Source organism: Rhinolophus sinicus, chromosome 18 (assembly GCF_057876585.1).
Source record: "Rhinolophus sinicus isolate RSI-liver-muscle chromosome 18, RSI-T2T, whole genome shotgun sequence".
In the NCBI taxonomy this organism is placed as follows: domain Eukaryota; kingdom Metazoa; phylum Chordata; class Mammalia; order Chiroptera; family Rhinolophidae; genus Rhinolophus; species Rhinolophus sinicus.
The window spans coordinates 27126244-27144559 of NC_142518.1; the positions used below are offsets into that span (position 1 = coordinate 27126244).

Genomic DNA, 18316 nt, shown 5'->3' on the forward strand with positions numbered 1-18316 from the left:
CTGTTTACACATTTTAAGGGAAAAAAACTGTATTAAAATTGTAGTACTCAGTATATACCGATAACAAAAGATGAATACAAGTCATGTTTGACTCCTGCAATTACAAGAGATGCTCAGAGTGGTTACCATCAAATGTAATTTTAATACAATTTTTTTCCTTCCTTAAAATGTGTATACATGTTTTTTGGCACCCTTTATATATATATCACTTATGAGGAACTTGAAGAGGAAAGGTTAAGTAACTTCCACAAAGTCACAGAGTAAGTGGCAGAACCAGGATTTGAGCAATCAAATTTAGGTAAGGTAGTCAAACCCTTACCTACATCAATGTGATACATGTATAGGATACATGTATCCTATAGTATGTGATACAGACCTATTAGCCACCAAACTGGAGAACTGCCATTCAAAATGGCCCTTTGGTCACTTTTTATTTGTCCATCTAAGCTAGTGATACATTTGTGACTCTGATTTCTAGCAAGCAAATAGTATAGTATTAGATATTTGATAAAGTGTAGACAACAAGAATTGGTTGGAATTTTTTACTCCATTTAAAAATCAGCATGCATCACAACTTGGTGCGGGGAGGTATCAGGAAATAGAGATTGCATTATCTTATTTAATTACAGAGAAATATATGAGAACAGTAGGTTTCTGGATTTTATCTTTAAAATGAGAATCCCCACTCGTGAGGCTAATATGTAGGATGTGCCCTTCTGTGTATTAAATACAAATATTGAGAAAATGTATGTAAATTTGTAATTCCAAGTATGATGAATGTTTGAAATCTATCTTGAAAACTATTATAGGAATTATTATCTCCAATTTATAGTGTACAAAACTGAGTTCAGTGAGTTTAGATAACTTGTCCTACTTATTCAGCTAGTAGGTGATAGGTCCAGGATATAATCCCTGTACTATACTGTTTATCCAAAGCACTTAAATTTTTTAATCACAATGTAATTTTACATATTTGACAATAGCAACATTACATAATGATATGTGCTTAAAATAAGATACTGGAAAACTCTGGAGTTACTAAAAAATCTGTTTTTTGCTAATAAGTAGCTGAATTAAATGAATTTCGTAATTTCTTATTTGATTTTATATAGAATTTTATTTACTCATTGAACATTTATTTCTATAACATCACATTTTAAAATTAAAAAAAAAATTTAATTGTCTTTCCATAGGGATGTGTGTAAAAAGATAATCAGCTCAGACTCATCACGCAAAAGAATTTCCAGAGAGAATGAGTTTTTAAGATACAATAAAACCATTTATGATGTGATACGTCACTTGAGTGGAAGAGACCTTGATGGAGTGAAGTCAGATCAATCTTTACCTGAGAATTCCACTGAAAGGGTGACTCAACTTCATATGCAGTATACTTTACTTCTTGAATTTCTCAGGTAAGAGCATGGATGTGCTGATTTAAAAACGTAATTTTGGCTTGGATAGATAGATAACTAAGCAGATGGGTAGGTAGATAGCTAAATAAACTGTGATATTATTTGTCTTTTTATAAAATAGTTACTAAGTTTCCACAGTAATACATGACCCTCTAATACATATATTGGAAAAATAACAGAAAATAAAGTACTTCATGACCTATTGAATTTATAATCTAAGGCAATCACTTTAAAACTTTATCATGCATTTAAGGTATTGAGATGGCATGTTAAACAGATTACTGGTCCTTACCCTCAGAGTTGATGATACTTATTTGCATTTATAACATGTTTCAAGTAATACTGATGCTTCTGGTCCATAACCTCATTTTGAGAATCCTCATATAAGGCAAATATATAAATCCATTGAACAAAAAAGGGGTGAAACCAATAAATTTATTCCTCACATTACTGTTAGTATGATGTTAAATTATGGGTACTGTGAACTTTTCATCTGCATAGTTAAAATCTTTTAATATTCAAATAATAGGCAGGTGAAAGTTTCCACAAATGGGGATAGAAAGTATAGGAAAACACTTGTCATCACAATGTCTGTGTTCCTCTGCAGAGATTAAATGGCAGGTGGGCAAGAAATGGAAAAGCAATGCTCATTCAAGTTGTCAGGGGACTGTTGGTGAATACATAGCACTTCTTTTGCCTACATTTGCAGTATCCTAGTCCACTGGAAATCCCCACATTCACAGCTAGTATTATTATTCCATCTTCCATGCTCCTGTACCACTAAAATAGTATTTGTTACTTGGAATTATGTATGCATTAGGGTTAATATATTTTATATTACTGTGTTTTTATATTTGGCTTATTCATGTATGGAATCTACTCCATAGATGGCCAGAGATATTTATATACCTTAGCAGGAGTGGGGATGGAGGGTAACAAGAGGACACTTATAGCGAGAATGCCAATGAAAGATTTGGTGTTTAGTTTTTAAAATTTCTAATTAGACTTTTTCAGTCCCTAGCAATACTACAGTCTTAAAATTTAGACATCAAAATATTTTGATGTACTGATCCAAATATTTTTTCTTTATTTCTTAGACTTTCATTATCATTGTAATAGCCAAAACTACCTTGAGTTTCTTATGACTTGGAAGAGATCTAGAAGTTTCTAAGTCACTGAAAGTGACTGAATGAAGACCGAGGCAGCCTGTTATGGGGGATACTGGGTTGGCAAATGAAGAAGCCACAGGGTGGCTGGCTGTGAAGTCACAATATGAATGACAAATGCATGAGGACTGGGGAGTGGCTGAGTCAGTAATGAGGGACCTCTTGGTCCTTGATGGGGCTAAGAGGAAAGACATAGGGTCCCCATCTCAGGCCACAGCAGCAGATGCCAACATGGCAACTAGGCTTCAGGTGGCAGCTGTCGTGGGGTGGGGGGTGGGGGACGGATTGCCAAAGAGACTGAGGATCCAGAAAAGTAGTCATAGAGCTTCACGTACATGTACAAGAGTCCCTCGCACCTACTTCAGGTTAGCCCAAATGCTTGGATGATCCATGTCCCAAGAGGCCTTACACAATTTGGAGATTCTGCCTTTATAAAATAATGTCAAATTAAAAATACAAGGATGAGATAAATGGCTTCGGAAGTGACTCATGAAAGTGTGGAAACGTGAAGTTAAAGATTTATTTACTTCTTCGCAGATGCCATCTGGTGGTGGGTAGAAGAGGTCTGAAATTTTGATTGTTTATCGCAAAGCTCAGAATTACCATAAAGAGACTATTTAGGTCAGAAGAGACTAAGATGTATGAAGATTAAAGTCTGCACTTTCTCCCTATTCCTCTGTACCCAATCTGGGTAGGAAAATGAGAAAGATTCTATTAGTTAAGGAAAATAGCACACCACTGACTTATTCATGAGTCATTGTACCCCACTAATTTTTGAGTATGTGAGGGCGGGAACCGCATTTAATTCTTCTGGCATCTCTTAACACCCAGGGTCACTGATAGCTCAGAATGGGTCTAATGGTCATTAAATATTTATTAACATTTTATTTCACAGAGCTCTGCTTTTTGAGCTCCTGTGCTAAAAGGAATAAAACTTTAAAATTGGGTCTCAGGACAGCCTCATAGGAATGAGGAAAATTTTGTGCAATATAAAATTAAGGGATAAAAGAAGAAAAAGTGAAACATTTGCATTTCAGGAGGGAAGATATAACCAATGAGAGTCAAGTTGGGGAAAATTAGGGTGGGTACTATGAATGTTATGCATTGCACTTTATCATATTAAACTATGAACTCAAAAATAACTTGACTCATTAAGGCATTAATCCATCATACCTGTATTAGTTTGCTAGGGCTGCCATACCTACATATCACCAACTGGGTGGCTTAAACAACACGAACGTATTTTTTCACAGTTCTGGAGGCTGGAAGTCCAAGATCAAGGTGTTGATAGATTGAGTTTCTTCTGAGGCTTCTCTCCTTGGCTTGCAAATGGCCACCTTCTTTCTTGTTTTCACATGGCCTTTTCTCTGTGGGCATACACCCTTGGCGTCTCTCTGTGTGTCCAAATTTCATTTTCTTATAAGCACCAGTCAGGTTGGATTAGATATAGGGTCTACTGTAACAGCCTTATTTGACCTTAATCACCTTCTAAAGGCTTTAACTCCAAATAGTCACATTCTGAAGTCCTGACGGCTAGGGTTTCTACTGTGTTTCCCTGAAAATAAAACCTCATCAGAAAATAAGCCCTAGCATGATTTTTCAGGTTGACATCCCCTGAACATAAGCCCTAATGCGCCTTTTGGAGCACAAATTAATGTAAGACCCGGTCTTATTTTCGGGGAAACATGGTACATACGACTTTTGGATGGACATAGTTCAGCCCATAACAATGCCATGTATGTTGTATTATAACAAATACTGTGTAATTGGATGTTATATTTTACAATAACTTTTGTATTGCTGTATTTGACATAATATGATTAATGTTTCTTATCATTTGTGTCTCTTATGGACTGAATTGTGTCTCTCCAAAATGCACATGTTGAAGCCCCTACTCTCATAGTGACTATTTGGACATAGAACCATTAAGGATATAATGACTCTCAATGGTGGCATAAAGGTTGAGCCCTAAGCTGATAAGAGGATGCCTTTATTAAAAAAAGAAGAGACAATAGAGATCTCCCTCCCTCCCTTCCTTCCTCCCTCCCTCCTCTTTCTCCTCTCCCTCCTTCTCCTTCCTCTCCTCCTCCTCCTCCTCCTCCTCCTCCGCCTCCTCCTCCTCCTCCTCTTCCTCCTTCTTCTCTTCCTCCTCCTCCTCCTCTCCTGCCTCTGCCTCTGCCTCCCCCTCCACCTCCTCTCCTCTCCTCTCCTCCCCTCCCCTTCCCTCTCCTCTTCTGTCCTCTCTTCTCCTCTCCCCATCCCTCCCCTCCCCTGTACTCTCTTAGCACAGAGGAAATGTGTGAGGACACAGCGAGAAGGCGGCCACCTGCAAGCCAGAAGGAGATGTTTCATGAGAAACTGAATTTTCTGGCAGCTTGTTCTCGGACTTTTGGCCTCCAGAACTGTGAGAAAATAAATTTTCTCTTATTTAACCTACCAAGTCTATGGTATTCTGTTACAGTAGTCTGAGCAGATCAATACAGTGCCTATTATCATCTGATATAATTTTATTTGTTTATAGCCAATAATTATTTTTATGATGCAATTACTTTTCATTGAAAACGGAAACTTTTTTTGATTTATAATTTCCATAATATAAAACTAAATAGAATGTAAACACCGTGTACCCTACAGTGAAACTGTAATGTCAGATATTATGTAATATAAAATTACTATAACTTTACGTTCTAATTCCATTGATCGTTAAATAAATTTTTTATTTACCAAAGTGAATTCACTTAGGGTAAAAAACTCACTTCTCTTTATAAGTACGATTCAATTTCATTTGTGATTTTATTTCTTTTATCTTTAAAAACTATACTCTTCTTACTTATGCATGTCCATTATGATATCTTATTTAATGGAAAGCATGAAAATATTTCAAAGGAACAATTTAAGGAGTGGTTCTGGGAGCGTGCACTGACTGGGATAAAAGAGCATGGCTTTTGAATCAGGTAGATGAAGGCTTAAATTCTAGCTCTTTTGCATTCCTGTGACTTTACACAAGGTACTTAACCTGTTTAAGCCCCAATTTCAGTTTCTATAAAATTGAGGGTTATAATTCTCAAATTTGGTTGATAAAAAAATTAGTAATAATAAAATGTGTATTACATGATACATGGTAGATGATAGTGATGATGATAACGATGATGATTAAGTGTAATAAATTATAACCAATGGCTTTCATATGCTGAAATGTTTCCTTAAATTATTCCAACATGGTAACCATTAGTGACACACTGAAAACTAACTCATGATATCACTATCATTGAAATAGAATATTTTTTAAAAGTCTGTTCTTCTTGTAGACATAAATGTCTTGTTGACATAAAGAATGCCAGAATACCAGTATTCAACTCTGTCTTTATATTTATTAGATAAATGGAAACTTTATTTCAATTGTTATAAATTTAAAATCGAAAGCACATGACTTTTCATTTTACCTCTTCCTAGTCTTGGTCCTTGGTTGATTCAGTAAAGTAAATGCTTTAATTCAATAAGACAAAAATTCTAATGCCATTTTTATTTTAGAAAATTAGTTGTGCTTTTGAAATCTGATGGAATATCAGTTGTGAACAATAGACAGAGGTTTGGATACTTAAGTCAATCTTTATGTTTTGTGCATTATAGAAGTCAGTTTTCTTGTAGCATCATTAAACTCTATGGTACTTGTGATTGTCACGTTGATTCTTATCGCATTATTGTTAGCACGGCTCCCAGTAGTGTTGACATTAACGTGGGAGATTTCTGTTTTGACATTTTGTAGTATGAGGATGCAGGTATGGAAGAATGATTTTGGCATTAAAGCCAGGCCATTCAAATGTATTGCTCTTTTATCAGCAAATATATGACTATCAGGATGTGTTGGTTCTGATAAAATTCTTCAACATTTAGAATGTGGCAGTAAAATCGGGCCGTTACTCCAAGATACATGCATATGTTTCATCATGGAAATAAGTGTACTAAATTCAAAATAATAATAAATCTCATTAGCGTCTCCTTTTAAATTTGGAGACAGTGAGTTTGGCCTTTTGTAAAAATGAGATTATATTTATTTTGTGCAATAAATGAGAAACTCATTTTTGGAGATTAAATTTAGAATTTAATAATTCATTACATCTAATTTTATTTTGTTCTATTCTGTAAACTTAGAAGAAATATGCACATAGAAAGCCTAGCATGTAAATGTGTAGTAAAATCAATTATGAAAGTCGACACTCTATAAAACTACTGACAAGACATAAAATTTATTGACAAAAACCAATTGTAAATACTGTCTTAAGGACTGATGAAGTTAGGTGTTCAGATAGATTCAAAGTAAAAAGAAAGAAACACGTCTCTTGTAGGGGAGGAAAACTAATTTTTTCTCTACCCTTCTCGGTTCTTGACTGAGACTAAAAGACAGATTAACAGGAAAAAAATTTTTTTTAATTACATATATAAGTATGGTAGCCCCATAAAGATATGAGACTCAAAAGGCAGGCAGAAAATTGAGGCTTATATAACATTCTCAGCTAAGGGAAAGGATAGGGGTCTAGGGCTTCAAAGGGGCTCAGGGAAGTCTGATGGGGACAAGAGGAAATGTTTATTTATTTATTTTTTAATTTATTGGGGTGACAATTCTGTATTACATCATCTATAAATCCCATTGTGTGTTCACCACCCAGAGTCAGTTCTCCTTCCATCACCATATATTTGATCCCCCTTACCCTGGAAATGTTTGTTAAACAGTTGGTTGCCCTGCCATGCAGATAAGTCTCTCAGGTAAAAAAGTTATCTCTTAGTAATAGCTCTTTTCCAGGTACAGGCCTCTTTTCTAATGTAAATTTCCTTTATAAATGTTGATTTCCTTTACAAAAGGGTAATTTCTACTCTGTTTCCTGAACTTCTCCTATAGTTTCTCAAAATATCAGTAGGCCAAAGAGGCATATTTTGGGGTGGCATATTCTGCTACTCTTCACTTCATAACAGCATCTGTAAAATGCTGTTAAAGAACAAAATTCAACTGAACTAATTTTAAAGATCTTACTGGCTTTATTCAACACTGCATGAATGTATGAATTGGACAGATTCCAATCTACCAGGTAGAAAGGAGCTATGAAGAGCTATACAAGGCAAGAGGTTTTATAAGCAGACGAGAGCAAGAACAAGGGAGTTGTACTTGGGCAATGAGGGGGAGTGGAATCAGCCACCCCAAAATGTGCCACTTTGGCATGTGGATTGTTTTGAGCTGCAGGCAAGTTGAGACCCTGGAAATTCAAGAAAAGCTTTTTAGGGGCTGGCCCGGTGGCTCAGGTGGTTGGAGCGCCATGCTCCCAACTCCGAAGGATGCCGGTTCGATTCCCACATGGGCCAGTGGGCTCTCAACCACAAGGTTGCCAGTTCAATTCCTTGACTCCCGCAAGGGATGATGGGCAGCGCCCCCTGCAGCTAAGATTGAACATGGCACCTTCAGCTGAGCTGCCGCTGAGCCTCCCAGATGGCTCAGTTGGTTGGAACATGTCCTCTCAACCACAAGGTTGCCGGTTTGACTCCCACAAGGGATGGTGGGCTGCGCCCACTGCAACTAGCAATGCCAACTGGACCTGGAGCTGAGCTGCGCCCTCCACAACTAAGACTGAAAGGACAACAACTTGCCTTGGAAAAAACAGTCCAGGAAGTACACACTGTTCCCCAATAAAGTCCTGTTCCCCTTCCCCAATAATAAAATCTTAAAAAAAAAAAAAAAAAAAGTAGAGCTTTTTACTTGTCTGTTAACTGTCTAAAAGAATTTAGATAGGGAGCCTGTCCCAGAAAGAGAGCTACAACCAGAGATAGCTTTTTATATCAGAAACTTATCTGCATGGTAGGGCAAGCATGTGCTTACCAAACATTTGTTCTCATCTCCCTGTGAAACCACTTTTCTTTCCTTTGAAGCATCAGTCCCTTACCCCCTTCTCCTTCGCTCAAGATGGCAAGTAAGCCTCAATTACTGACTGCCTGGGAGTCTCACATCTTTGTGGGGATCGTGCAGATACATAATTAAATTCGTTTTTCTCCTATTAATCTGTCTTATGTCAATTTGATTATTAGACCAGCCAATGAACCTAAAAAGGAAGAAGGGGAATTCTCCCCACCTCTTCCCCACCCCCACAACACGAAAAACAGATTGGTTATTGCAAGGTCAAATTCCTTTAGGGGATGGCAAGTGTCTAACTGGCAGATTGCCTAACTAATACTGATCTGCCGATTCTGATTGAACAGTTTAAGATTCCATTTCGGGGTGAGCCAAAACTTGAATTAGGTCTTGGTTTAGTGATATGGGGCTTAGCATTTCGGGCCTGTTGTTTTGTCTTTACCAATGCGAAAATGCAGTCTTTCACTAACTTTTTACTGAGGGCTTACTCTCTGCTGGACACTATGGAACACTCAAATGAATATCATGTGTTCTCCGTCCTCAAGTAGCTCTCATTTTAATTGTTCCCTGATAGTTTCCCTTAGGCTTTCAGTAGTATTTTATAGAAGTGATCATATCTTCCTGCGGTCCTGTTTTGGCTTTGAATGCAAGGAAGTATTCCAGTTTCTTCATGTCTCTGAGCTATCTTTGTTCCACTCTCTAGGTTTTCATCTTAATGGGGCATTATCTCACTGAGTTCTTACATAGGCTTTAGGTTGGCTACTTGTCCAAGGGGTGGTGTGCTATTAAAATTAGATTTTATTTAAACCTATAGTAATTCCAATATAATGAAGGTTCATAGGAATATGTATATACAGACGGGAAATATGTGAAAATCAAAGAGAAGGGATAATGTTTCACTTCCAAACAAAGAAACTATGTATACAGCATGATTTCTTCTACCAGCTTCAACTGGCCCAGGGCCGTGTCAAACCTAGTAACTCTTGAACTGTGTTCACTGCTTCTACCCCCACTAGGGTTCCCTCCATTACTTCTCTCTTCTCAGAGTCATTGGTGCTGTCTTCAAGGTTTGAGCTTTCAGAATCATCTTCAGGCTCCTTTCTGCTTTTTCTTTATCCCACTTCTCGGTAGTTACAGGACTGCAAACTGCTGAGGGTGTTCCAGAGTGGAGTCCTAGATGTGGCAGTCTTCTCTGCTAAATGCTTATGGCGAGTGGGGCGGGGTCTATGCTCGCTAAATGAGTTAGACCTAAACACCCAAAACCCCACTAGGAAACACTCCTGCCAAAACTGTATTAAATATCTATAAAGTGGTTCTGGTGGTGATAGACATGCGCATGAAAAATTTAGATGAAAATATTTCAAAAAATTTGACAGTGAAAAAATTATAAAGTCTTATATGTGATAAGTTATATACATATAACTGTGTATATACATGTTTTTAAATGAATAAAATAACATATATAGATATTTGCTGCTTCAGCTATACCTCTACAAGTTTATATAATCAAAGAGGCCACAATTTTTGGGTATCCTTTTTGGAAAAATAAGTAATGGATTATGTTACATTGAAGTCATATATATATATATATATATATATATATATATATATATATATATATGCATACGTGGTTATAGGCATTCAATGAACATTGGGTGACTAATCCATTTATTAGATGTTTTATTGTATTCAAACTTTTTCCAGATATTTTCAAATTTTGTAATATTATAACAACAATAAAATGGTTAATGCCTTGACAATAGGGGCCAAGTCATGTAACTGTCTATATTCCATTAACCTATAAGTATAGATTTGGATGGGTAATAGGCATTTAGTAAGTTCTTTCTCATTAATTGGTTCTCTAGAGGAAACATCATATAAAACATTTCATTGTTAAGGGAAATTTTAAAAACTAATTACATAAATTTTAAAATCAAAATTCAATAGACAAACTATATGACACTGCAATAATTTAATTGAAATTGAAATGCAACGATATACAGATCATATTATAGTATAATAATGTGGATTTTGTTTTTGTTTTAGTGCTCAAGGAGCACATATGCCTCATGTGTTTCCAGAATTTCTGTTTGACCTGGAAGATTATAAGAAGTGGATTAAAATCACAGTAAGGGAATGTCATTTCTAGGAATAACTGTGCAGTTATTTAATTTACTGGTTTTTTGGTCTTTGCTTGAAGATTTCATTTTAGAATCCTTGTTTTTTTATTTATGAAATAACTTAAGGCTTATGCCTCTCTGGATGACCTATATACACACACACACACACACGGTGCCAAAAAATGTATACACATTTTAAGAAAGGAAAACTGTATTATAATTGTAATACTCAATATGTACTGATAACAAAAGATGAATACAAGCCACGTTTGACTTCTGCAGTTAAAAGAGGTGCTCAAAGTGGTTACCATCAGTGTCTGGACACTTCTGTTTATGGCAAACTACTGCTTGAGCAACATTGACCAAAGTGTCCACTTGTATGCATTTTTTTTTGGCACCCCTGGTATATATTCGTATTTGTCTAAAAATCTCTGTGAAGACTAGGCAGAAATGATTACATGGTTTTCTTAAACATATAAGTAATTGCTTCTTTTAGGGAATTTAAAAATGAAGAATGGTTTGTGGTTATGTAAATTTTTACTTAAATTTTTAGAATATATGTCTTCCAAAGAAAATATTGGTTTAATTTCCCCACCACTTTGCCACTTCCCTTCTTCTGTTTTAAGGGAGAATAGGGAGTAATTAAGCAAGATATGCATAGGTTTTTTTCAAATTATACATTTCCTTTTGTGGAAACCTGTTGTTTTAAGATGCATGCCAGCTTTGAGGCAACTCTGCTTTAGTTGTGGTACTGTTAACTACAGTCACCACATGACATTCGTAGGAGATCAGAGGCCTGTTCTTTGGCACTCTGCTTGCTGAGTTCCTGTGGCTTAATGCAAAGGGTGCAGCTCTTTTCAGGATTCAGAGTACAGAATAGCTTTGCATCTCATTCTGCCACTAATGCCACAAAGTGAGCTGGTAGGTGCATTGAATGAATAAATATTATGACCACAATAAAGGGCTATGAGTTCCAGAAAGTTACCTGTGTTGATAGATTCTATGTCTAGCACATGAGGAATTAGAGATCTTGATGAATAATACAAAGGACATGCATACGTTTTATAAAAAGAAAAAAACTTATATGCTAACAAAGTAGCTAAAACTTTGCACTTACATTTACCTTGCAATTTAATTAATGTTGTTATATTTTATTTCTTAAAGTCTTCCCCTAATACCTTGCCGGTGTGTTCCTCCATACCTGAGGAAAAGCATTGCATTGTTACAGATAAGAGGATGTTTGAAGCCTGTAGTAAACGGGTATGGACAGATGTATTCCTTCAGATATACAAGGTAACATTTCCAGTCTTGTTCATTGCTGGGTTTTTTGGGTTGATTTACATGAAGAGTATATTAGTTAAGGTATAAGTAACGTTGCTGTAAAAGATTTAAAAATACAGTGGCTCAAATAAGATAGAATTTTTATTCTTCTTTCTCATGGAACTGTGGAGAAGTAAGTGGTTTAGAGGTAGTGGGGTGTCAGTTCCATCCTTGATGCTACGCTTTCATCTCTGGGTCAGTTTCTCAGAACAAGGAAGAACAAATAAGTAGTACAGGACAAGTAAATACCTTTTAAGGGTGTTGCCTGAAAAATGCACCATTTCCCTTTCACATTCCATTGAGCAAAATTTAGTCATATGATCCCACCTAGTTTTAAGAGAAGTTGAGAGTTGCCATCTCTAAAATTGGTAGCTGCAGGCGTTTTCCGATACTAAAAGATTAAAGAATGGATGTTGGTGAAAATTATGGTCTCCACCTCTAATGCATGGAACCGAGTTCAAGCTCGTATTGCTGAACAGTGAATAAGTTGAGTGTCATGGTGTTGGACCAGGGAAAGCGACTTTGTTCAGAAATTCAGGAAGCTGAGAAGATGGTGGACAAGCATCCTAAAGAACCTTGAGAAAGTACAGAATTCAGGCTTCTTTTATGTCCAAGGAAGGGGCAAATGGGAGGAGCAAGAGGTGATTGTAGACATCTGGGGGCCAGTAGGGGGCTGGGGGAGATTGCGAAACTTATTTGTCCTTAATCTATTGACTCTAGTTGATGTAAGTCCAGTTCTGAGGTTCCTGTAAATCTTTGATAAACAGTCTTTTTTTTTTTTTGTACATCTGTTATCTTCTTGGGAGAGGCACCTTTTAGCACTGTTTTTGTAAAATTCAAGCTGCAAGCAGAATTTTCTAATGATTAGCGTGTCTATGTGGAGACTAAGTAGCAGCTATTAACCTCAAGGCTGTGGGAACAAAGCAGGCTTGAACAAGATGAAGTCAGAGAGGCCGAGCATTTCACTGTTACAGACATAGTAGTCTCTTGTAAGGTTATTCTGGAGAGAGATTCACTAGGAGTCATATAATTGTAGGCAAGACCAGGTGTTGATGAGATTCTCCAGTTGACTTCATGCCAAGTTGCATGTGGTAAATTAGCATAACAAATTGTACCTTCACAGGCGATATCTTTAATGCTTAAACAAGTACTGGTGTCAGTTCTGGAATTAATTTCTTAGGTTCCAAGTGTGTCACTATAGATCTTGTTCACTACCAGTGGAGGCTTTTGCTCTGTCTTCACAAGTTGCAACCACAGACAGGGTGAGCTATAGGACAGGGAGTTAAAATGAGGAATAAATAACTTTAAATAGTGGCAGCAATTACCGTGTTTCCCCGAAAATAAGACCTAGCCGGACAATCAGCTCTAATGCGTCTTTTGGAGCAAAAATTAATACAAGACTCGGCCTTATATTATATTATATTGTATTATATTATATAAGACCCAGTCTTATATAAGACCGGGTATTATATTATATATTGTATATATTGTGTATATTATATTATGTTATATTATATTAAGACCCAGTCTTACATTATAATAAAATAAGACCAGGTTTTATATTAATTTTTACTCCAAAAGACGCATTAGAGCTGATTGTCCGACTAGGTCTTACTTTTGGGGAAACACGGTAGTCACTCCAAGGAAAGGGCAAATTACAAGCTAAATAGTGAGTAGTATATGTAAGACATTGTTAAAAAAGCCTTTTTATGTATTATCTTATTCAGTCTCCACAGCTAGTAATCCCCAGTTTAGAGTTGAGGAAACTGAGGTTCATAGCCATATACCTGCTTTCTTCCAAGATCATCTGATTTTGGCCATATAAACATCATCAGATGTAGGAAAGGTTTATTTCTTGTTGTTCTCGGCTGGGGCCCCTGAGCCCAGGGCATTCTTGCTGCCCTCTGGCAATCTAAAGCCTCCACTGCAACTAGCTACCCAGGCCTACCTTCTGGAGAGTTCCTTCTGCTACATGATTCCCACTTACTTGTCCTCTGCTCCTCTTCCCCCTCAACCTGGCCTGTCTTTCTTGCTGAGTATCAAGAGGAGAAATCCTGTTTTTGTCTTGGTTAATTATTTATAACTCTTAGCCCAACTTAGGATTTGGAAGACATTTTCCTCTTTTGTAAGTTGCGGATGCAACTTGATATAGTCTGTCTCCTCAAGAAATTTCTGAATTGCAAGGAAGTATCACAAATGGTATGACAAGGTAAGCCTAAAGAACTAAGGAGGAGTGCACACAGAGAGAAACCTAACTTTCTTGTGCCTCAGGGAAGGTATCTAGGAAGATCAGTTTAAATTGAGCCCTGAGAAATGGTAGGAGTTTGCCAGGTGAGGTTGGGCATAGTTTAGAGAGAGAGTAAAGTTTATGTGAAGGAGGTGGTAGATGAGTTTTATTAGTGGAGGGGAATAGCATTTTTCAAGACAAAGGGAATTCAGTGTGGAGATGCCTGAGGTTAGATGGAACATGGTACATGTTGGGAAGTAAACACAGTGTGGCTGTGGGTAAAAGGAGTGAACTGTGGTCCCAGTGAGAAATTACGTAGATCATAGTTGACTTTATAAGCCAAACCAAGGAATCTGGACTTTATGAATTTTAGCACAATGTCATGACAGAGCTATTTTGAAGGGTTTTAAACATAAAGTTGGCATCATCAGCTTTGCAGTCCAGAGAAATCACTGTGGTACAGTATGGAAACTGGGGATGTATTTCAGTGTCTGGTGATGGGAATGTTGGTGGAAGCGGGAAAGATGAGAAAGGGGCAGCATTCATAAATATTAGGAGTGGAACTCAGTAGGACTTGGTGGATAACTGTGTCTTTTTTTTTTTTTTTTTTTTTTTTTAGAAGATGGGGTTAAAGCGATAGAGAGGTCAAGGATGACAGTGGATTTCTAGCCTGGGTTTCTGAGTAGAATTTGATCCTAGTCACTGAAATAGAAGAGAAGGGATAATAGCAGGATTCTGTTGGGGGTGAAGGGTGGGACAAAGCAAGAGAGCATGATAAATTAATTTTGGTCCTGCTGTATTATGGTGCCCTATGTGTTTACCCTGTGGGTATGTCCTTTAGTCAGGAAAGAGATCTGGGTGGCAGCACAAATTTCAGACTCTTCACTGATTCGGTGATAAACTCACAGGAATGAATAAGATTGCCCAGTTAGATCATCTGCAGAGCTGTGCTTCTCCATGTATTGTGTTTAAAGCATGGGTAGCTCTAGGTGCTCTATCAAATCAGAAGTGGATTGGCAATTCCACTTGAAAAAGCAAGCAGTGTTGTTGAGATGAGTTCACAAGTTAGAAATAAAAGAGTATGATTTTCACACAAGTCCCTTTAGGTTCTTACTGTCAAATTCTTAGGAGCCATGCATGTACTCTGAGACTGCCTCTGTCAGTTCTTCCTGGCTAATAGTTTAGATAATAGGATATAGCTTGTCTCACTCAATTTAATTTTGTGTCATTTAGTTATTGCTTGTTAAATTTACATGATTAATAGTTGCTTTTTTTCTTGCATTATTTTCCCAATTCACAAAAATTTTCACAAAAACACCTAAAAAGTAGGTCATTGAAGTATAAGAGGTGAAAAACAGTAACAGAAACACTCAAACTCAGAATGGTGTTCTAAACATAAATTATAAATAGGAATCTCATGTGGATATAAAGGATGAATCTGTATGTACCGAAAGAAATGAATGTAATATTTTTATAGAAGAATCTGGAAAATGATCAGAAATAAAAACTTGAATAATAATTTTAATTAATCTGTTTTTTAATTTGTTCCCAGTATACTGTCTATCATTAAAGTGGTTTTTTGAATAGTGGCACAATTCTGTCAAATATTTTGATGTTTTGAAACAAAGAGCAGTGATCTTTAAGGTTAAACATATTTTCCCTGAACCAGTTCAAAATCCCTATACAATAAAATTGGAGTATTTGTTGCTAACAACAGGCAAGACACTGGTTCTACTGAGGCATTATTCAGAATTGCATACCTCTATAGAAAACAAAAATAGCACAAGCGATCATATTTCTGAGGAATATTTAAAATTGAGTCAATTAAATATGATTGGAGAGAAGCAGAATTGGTGAAATTATTTTATTAAATAGCTTTGTACTATGTCCCATAATATCAGTGGCATCAGTGTGGAAACACAATTATTCTCGCAGGTAATAGCAAATATTGCACGTTTTGTTGGCTATAACCATTGATAGGGAACATATGAGCAGCTCTTTGCGTTATGTGTGATAAGTATATGTGAACGAAATACAGCGGGTGCCAAAAAATGTATACACATTTTAAGAAAGGAAAACTGTATTAAAATTGTAATACTCAATATATACCAATAACAAAGGATGAATACAAGTCACGTTTGACTTCTGCAATTACAAGAGATGCTCAAAGTGGTTACCATCAGCGTCCAGACACTTTTGATTATGGCAAACTCCTGCTTGAACAACGCTGACCAAAATGTCCACTTGTATACATTTTTTTGGCACCCCCGGTATATGACATTTTATTCTCTTTATCAGTGAGAGCCCATGCTTTAGGAGGTATGATTCATTCTTTGTCATTTAAAGACTAATTTGTAATGTAGCCTGGAGAAAAATCCATTGGTGGTTGATACTGATAGAGAATGAGCCATTGGTCACAACAAGAAAGGGTTTTGCAAATGAACCGTTATTCATAGGAAATAGGGGTGATTAAAAAGATATGCTTCTGTTCTGAATTCAGTTTTAAAAGAAATAGAAAAAAATGTAAATATTGTCAAAGTAAGGCTACTGAGTTACATAATTTTATTGTGATCTCTGTGAATTCAATCAAGATCCTTCTTTCCAATATTGAGACATGCTAGTGATGAAGGGACGGCCACTCTCACATGAATTTTCCCTATAGGAATGAGATTAAAAATAATATCTTCATAGCATTGATGATATATATATATATATATATATATATATATATATATATATATATATATATATATATATATGTCATTTCCATTATTTTAAGTGGCAAGTTCAAATGATGCACCAAGCCATGCTTTCCATGTCTTGGAAATACTGGACATAACCTATAGGATTTGAGTATCATGATTTTTAATGTGGTACAAATTACTGAAGCATCTAAAGCTTGGCTTTTCCCCCAAGATTTATTGGAGGAAAGGTTTATCCAGTTGTTGGATGGACAGATAAGCTGAAAATGTTTCTGTAGTTTCTGCACAGCTGAGTTGATGATTATGTGCTGAAATCCAGCCTACATTCTTCTTTTTTTCTTCAGATTTTTATTAAAATTTAGCTAACATACAATATTGTATTATTTTCAGGTGTATACTATAGTTATTCAACATTTATGTAGTAAAGAAGTGATCACCATGATAAGTCCAGCAACCACCTGACACCATACCACGCTATCACAATATTATTGACTATATTCCTTATGCTGTACATGACATCCCCGTGACTTATTTGTTTTATACCTGGAAATTTGAACCTCTTATTTCCTTTCACCTTTTTCCACCCTTGTTAAAATTTTCAATTACAGTTGACGTTCAGTATTATTTTATATTAATTTCAGGTGTACAGCACAGTGGTTAGACATTTGTATAATTTAAGAAGTGATCCCCCTGACTAGTCTAGTACCCACCTGGCACTGTACATAGCTATTACTGTATTATTGACTATATTCCCTATGCTTTACTTTACATCCCCATGGATATTGTATAACTACAAATTTGTACTTTTTAATCCCTTCACCTTTTTCACTCTGTCCCCCAACCCTCCTGCCATCTATCACCCCAGCAAACCTAGTACCATCTGACACCATACGTAGTTATTACAATACCACTGACTATATTCCTTATGCTATACTCTATATCCCTATGACTACTGTGTAACAAACAATTTGTACTTCTAAATAGCCTACCTTATTGCTAAGACCAGGGGTCTAAGCTGTGTCTCATCAAAGTTAAGGGGGCCTTTTACTTTTAAATAAGGGAGCAAAGAAGACATTCTCTCAGAGAAGGTGCCATTTTCTAATTTGCACAAAGACATTATAAAGGTTATCGAAATCCTGGCAATGAAAGCTGAAGAAACTTTTCCCAAAGATGAATGCCTTTAATGCTATTTCCCAAGTTGAGTTATTTTTACTTTCTGCTTTTGAGTGCTCATCAACTAACTTAGCATTTGATTGATATTGGAAAGTAGATTTTAATAAAAAATATCTGTATAATTTCTGGCTTCATGGTGGGACTGACCATCTGTAACAAACTAAGTACCCATTCTATTAACTTATAAGTTAGGATTTTCTCAGTTTGTGGAAATAGTAAGAAATTAACTGAATATATGAAGTGATAGAGATGTCAATATGTTCATCATCTAATAGATATAGATACCTGGACAGAGATTAT

General features: G+C 36.2%; 1 protein-coding gene across 1 annotated transcript in view; it reads left to right on the forward strand.

Annotated features, from left to right (window-relative positions):
- Positions 1-18316, forward strand: part of CFAP47 (cilia and flagella associated protein 47) — a 372118-nt gene that overhangs the window by 144214 nt on the left and 209588 nt on the right. Inside the window, exons 30-32 of the mRNA XM_088794865.1 lie at positions 1194-1412; positions 10521-10602; positions 11801-11887. Coding sequence (XP_088650991.1) covers positions 1194-1412; positions 10521-10602; positions 11801-11887 — 388 coding nt within the window. The remainder of the gene's footprint in view (positions 1-1193; positions 1413-10520; positions 10603-11800; positions 11888-18316) is intronic.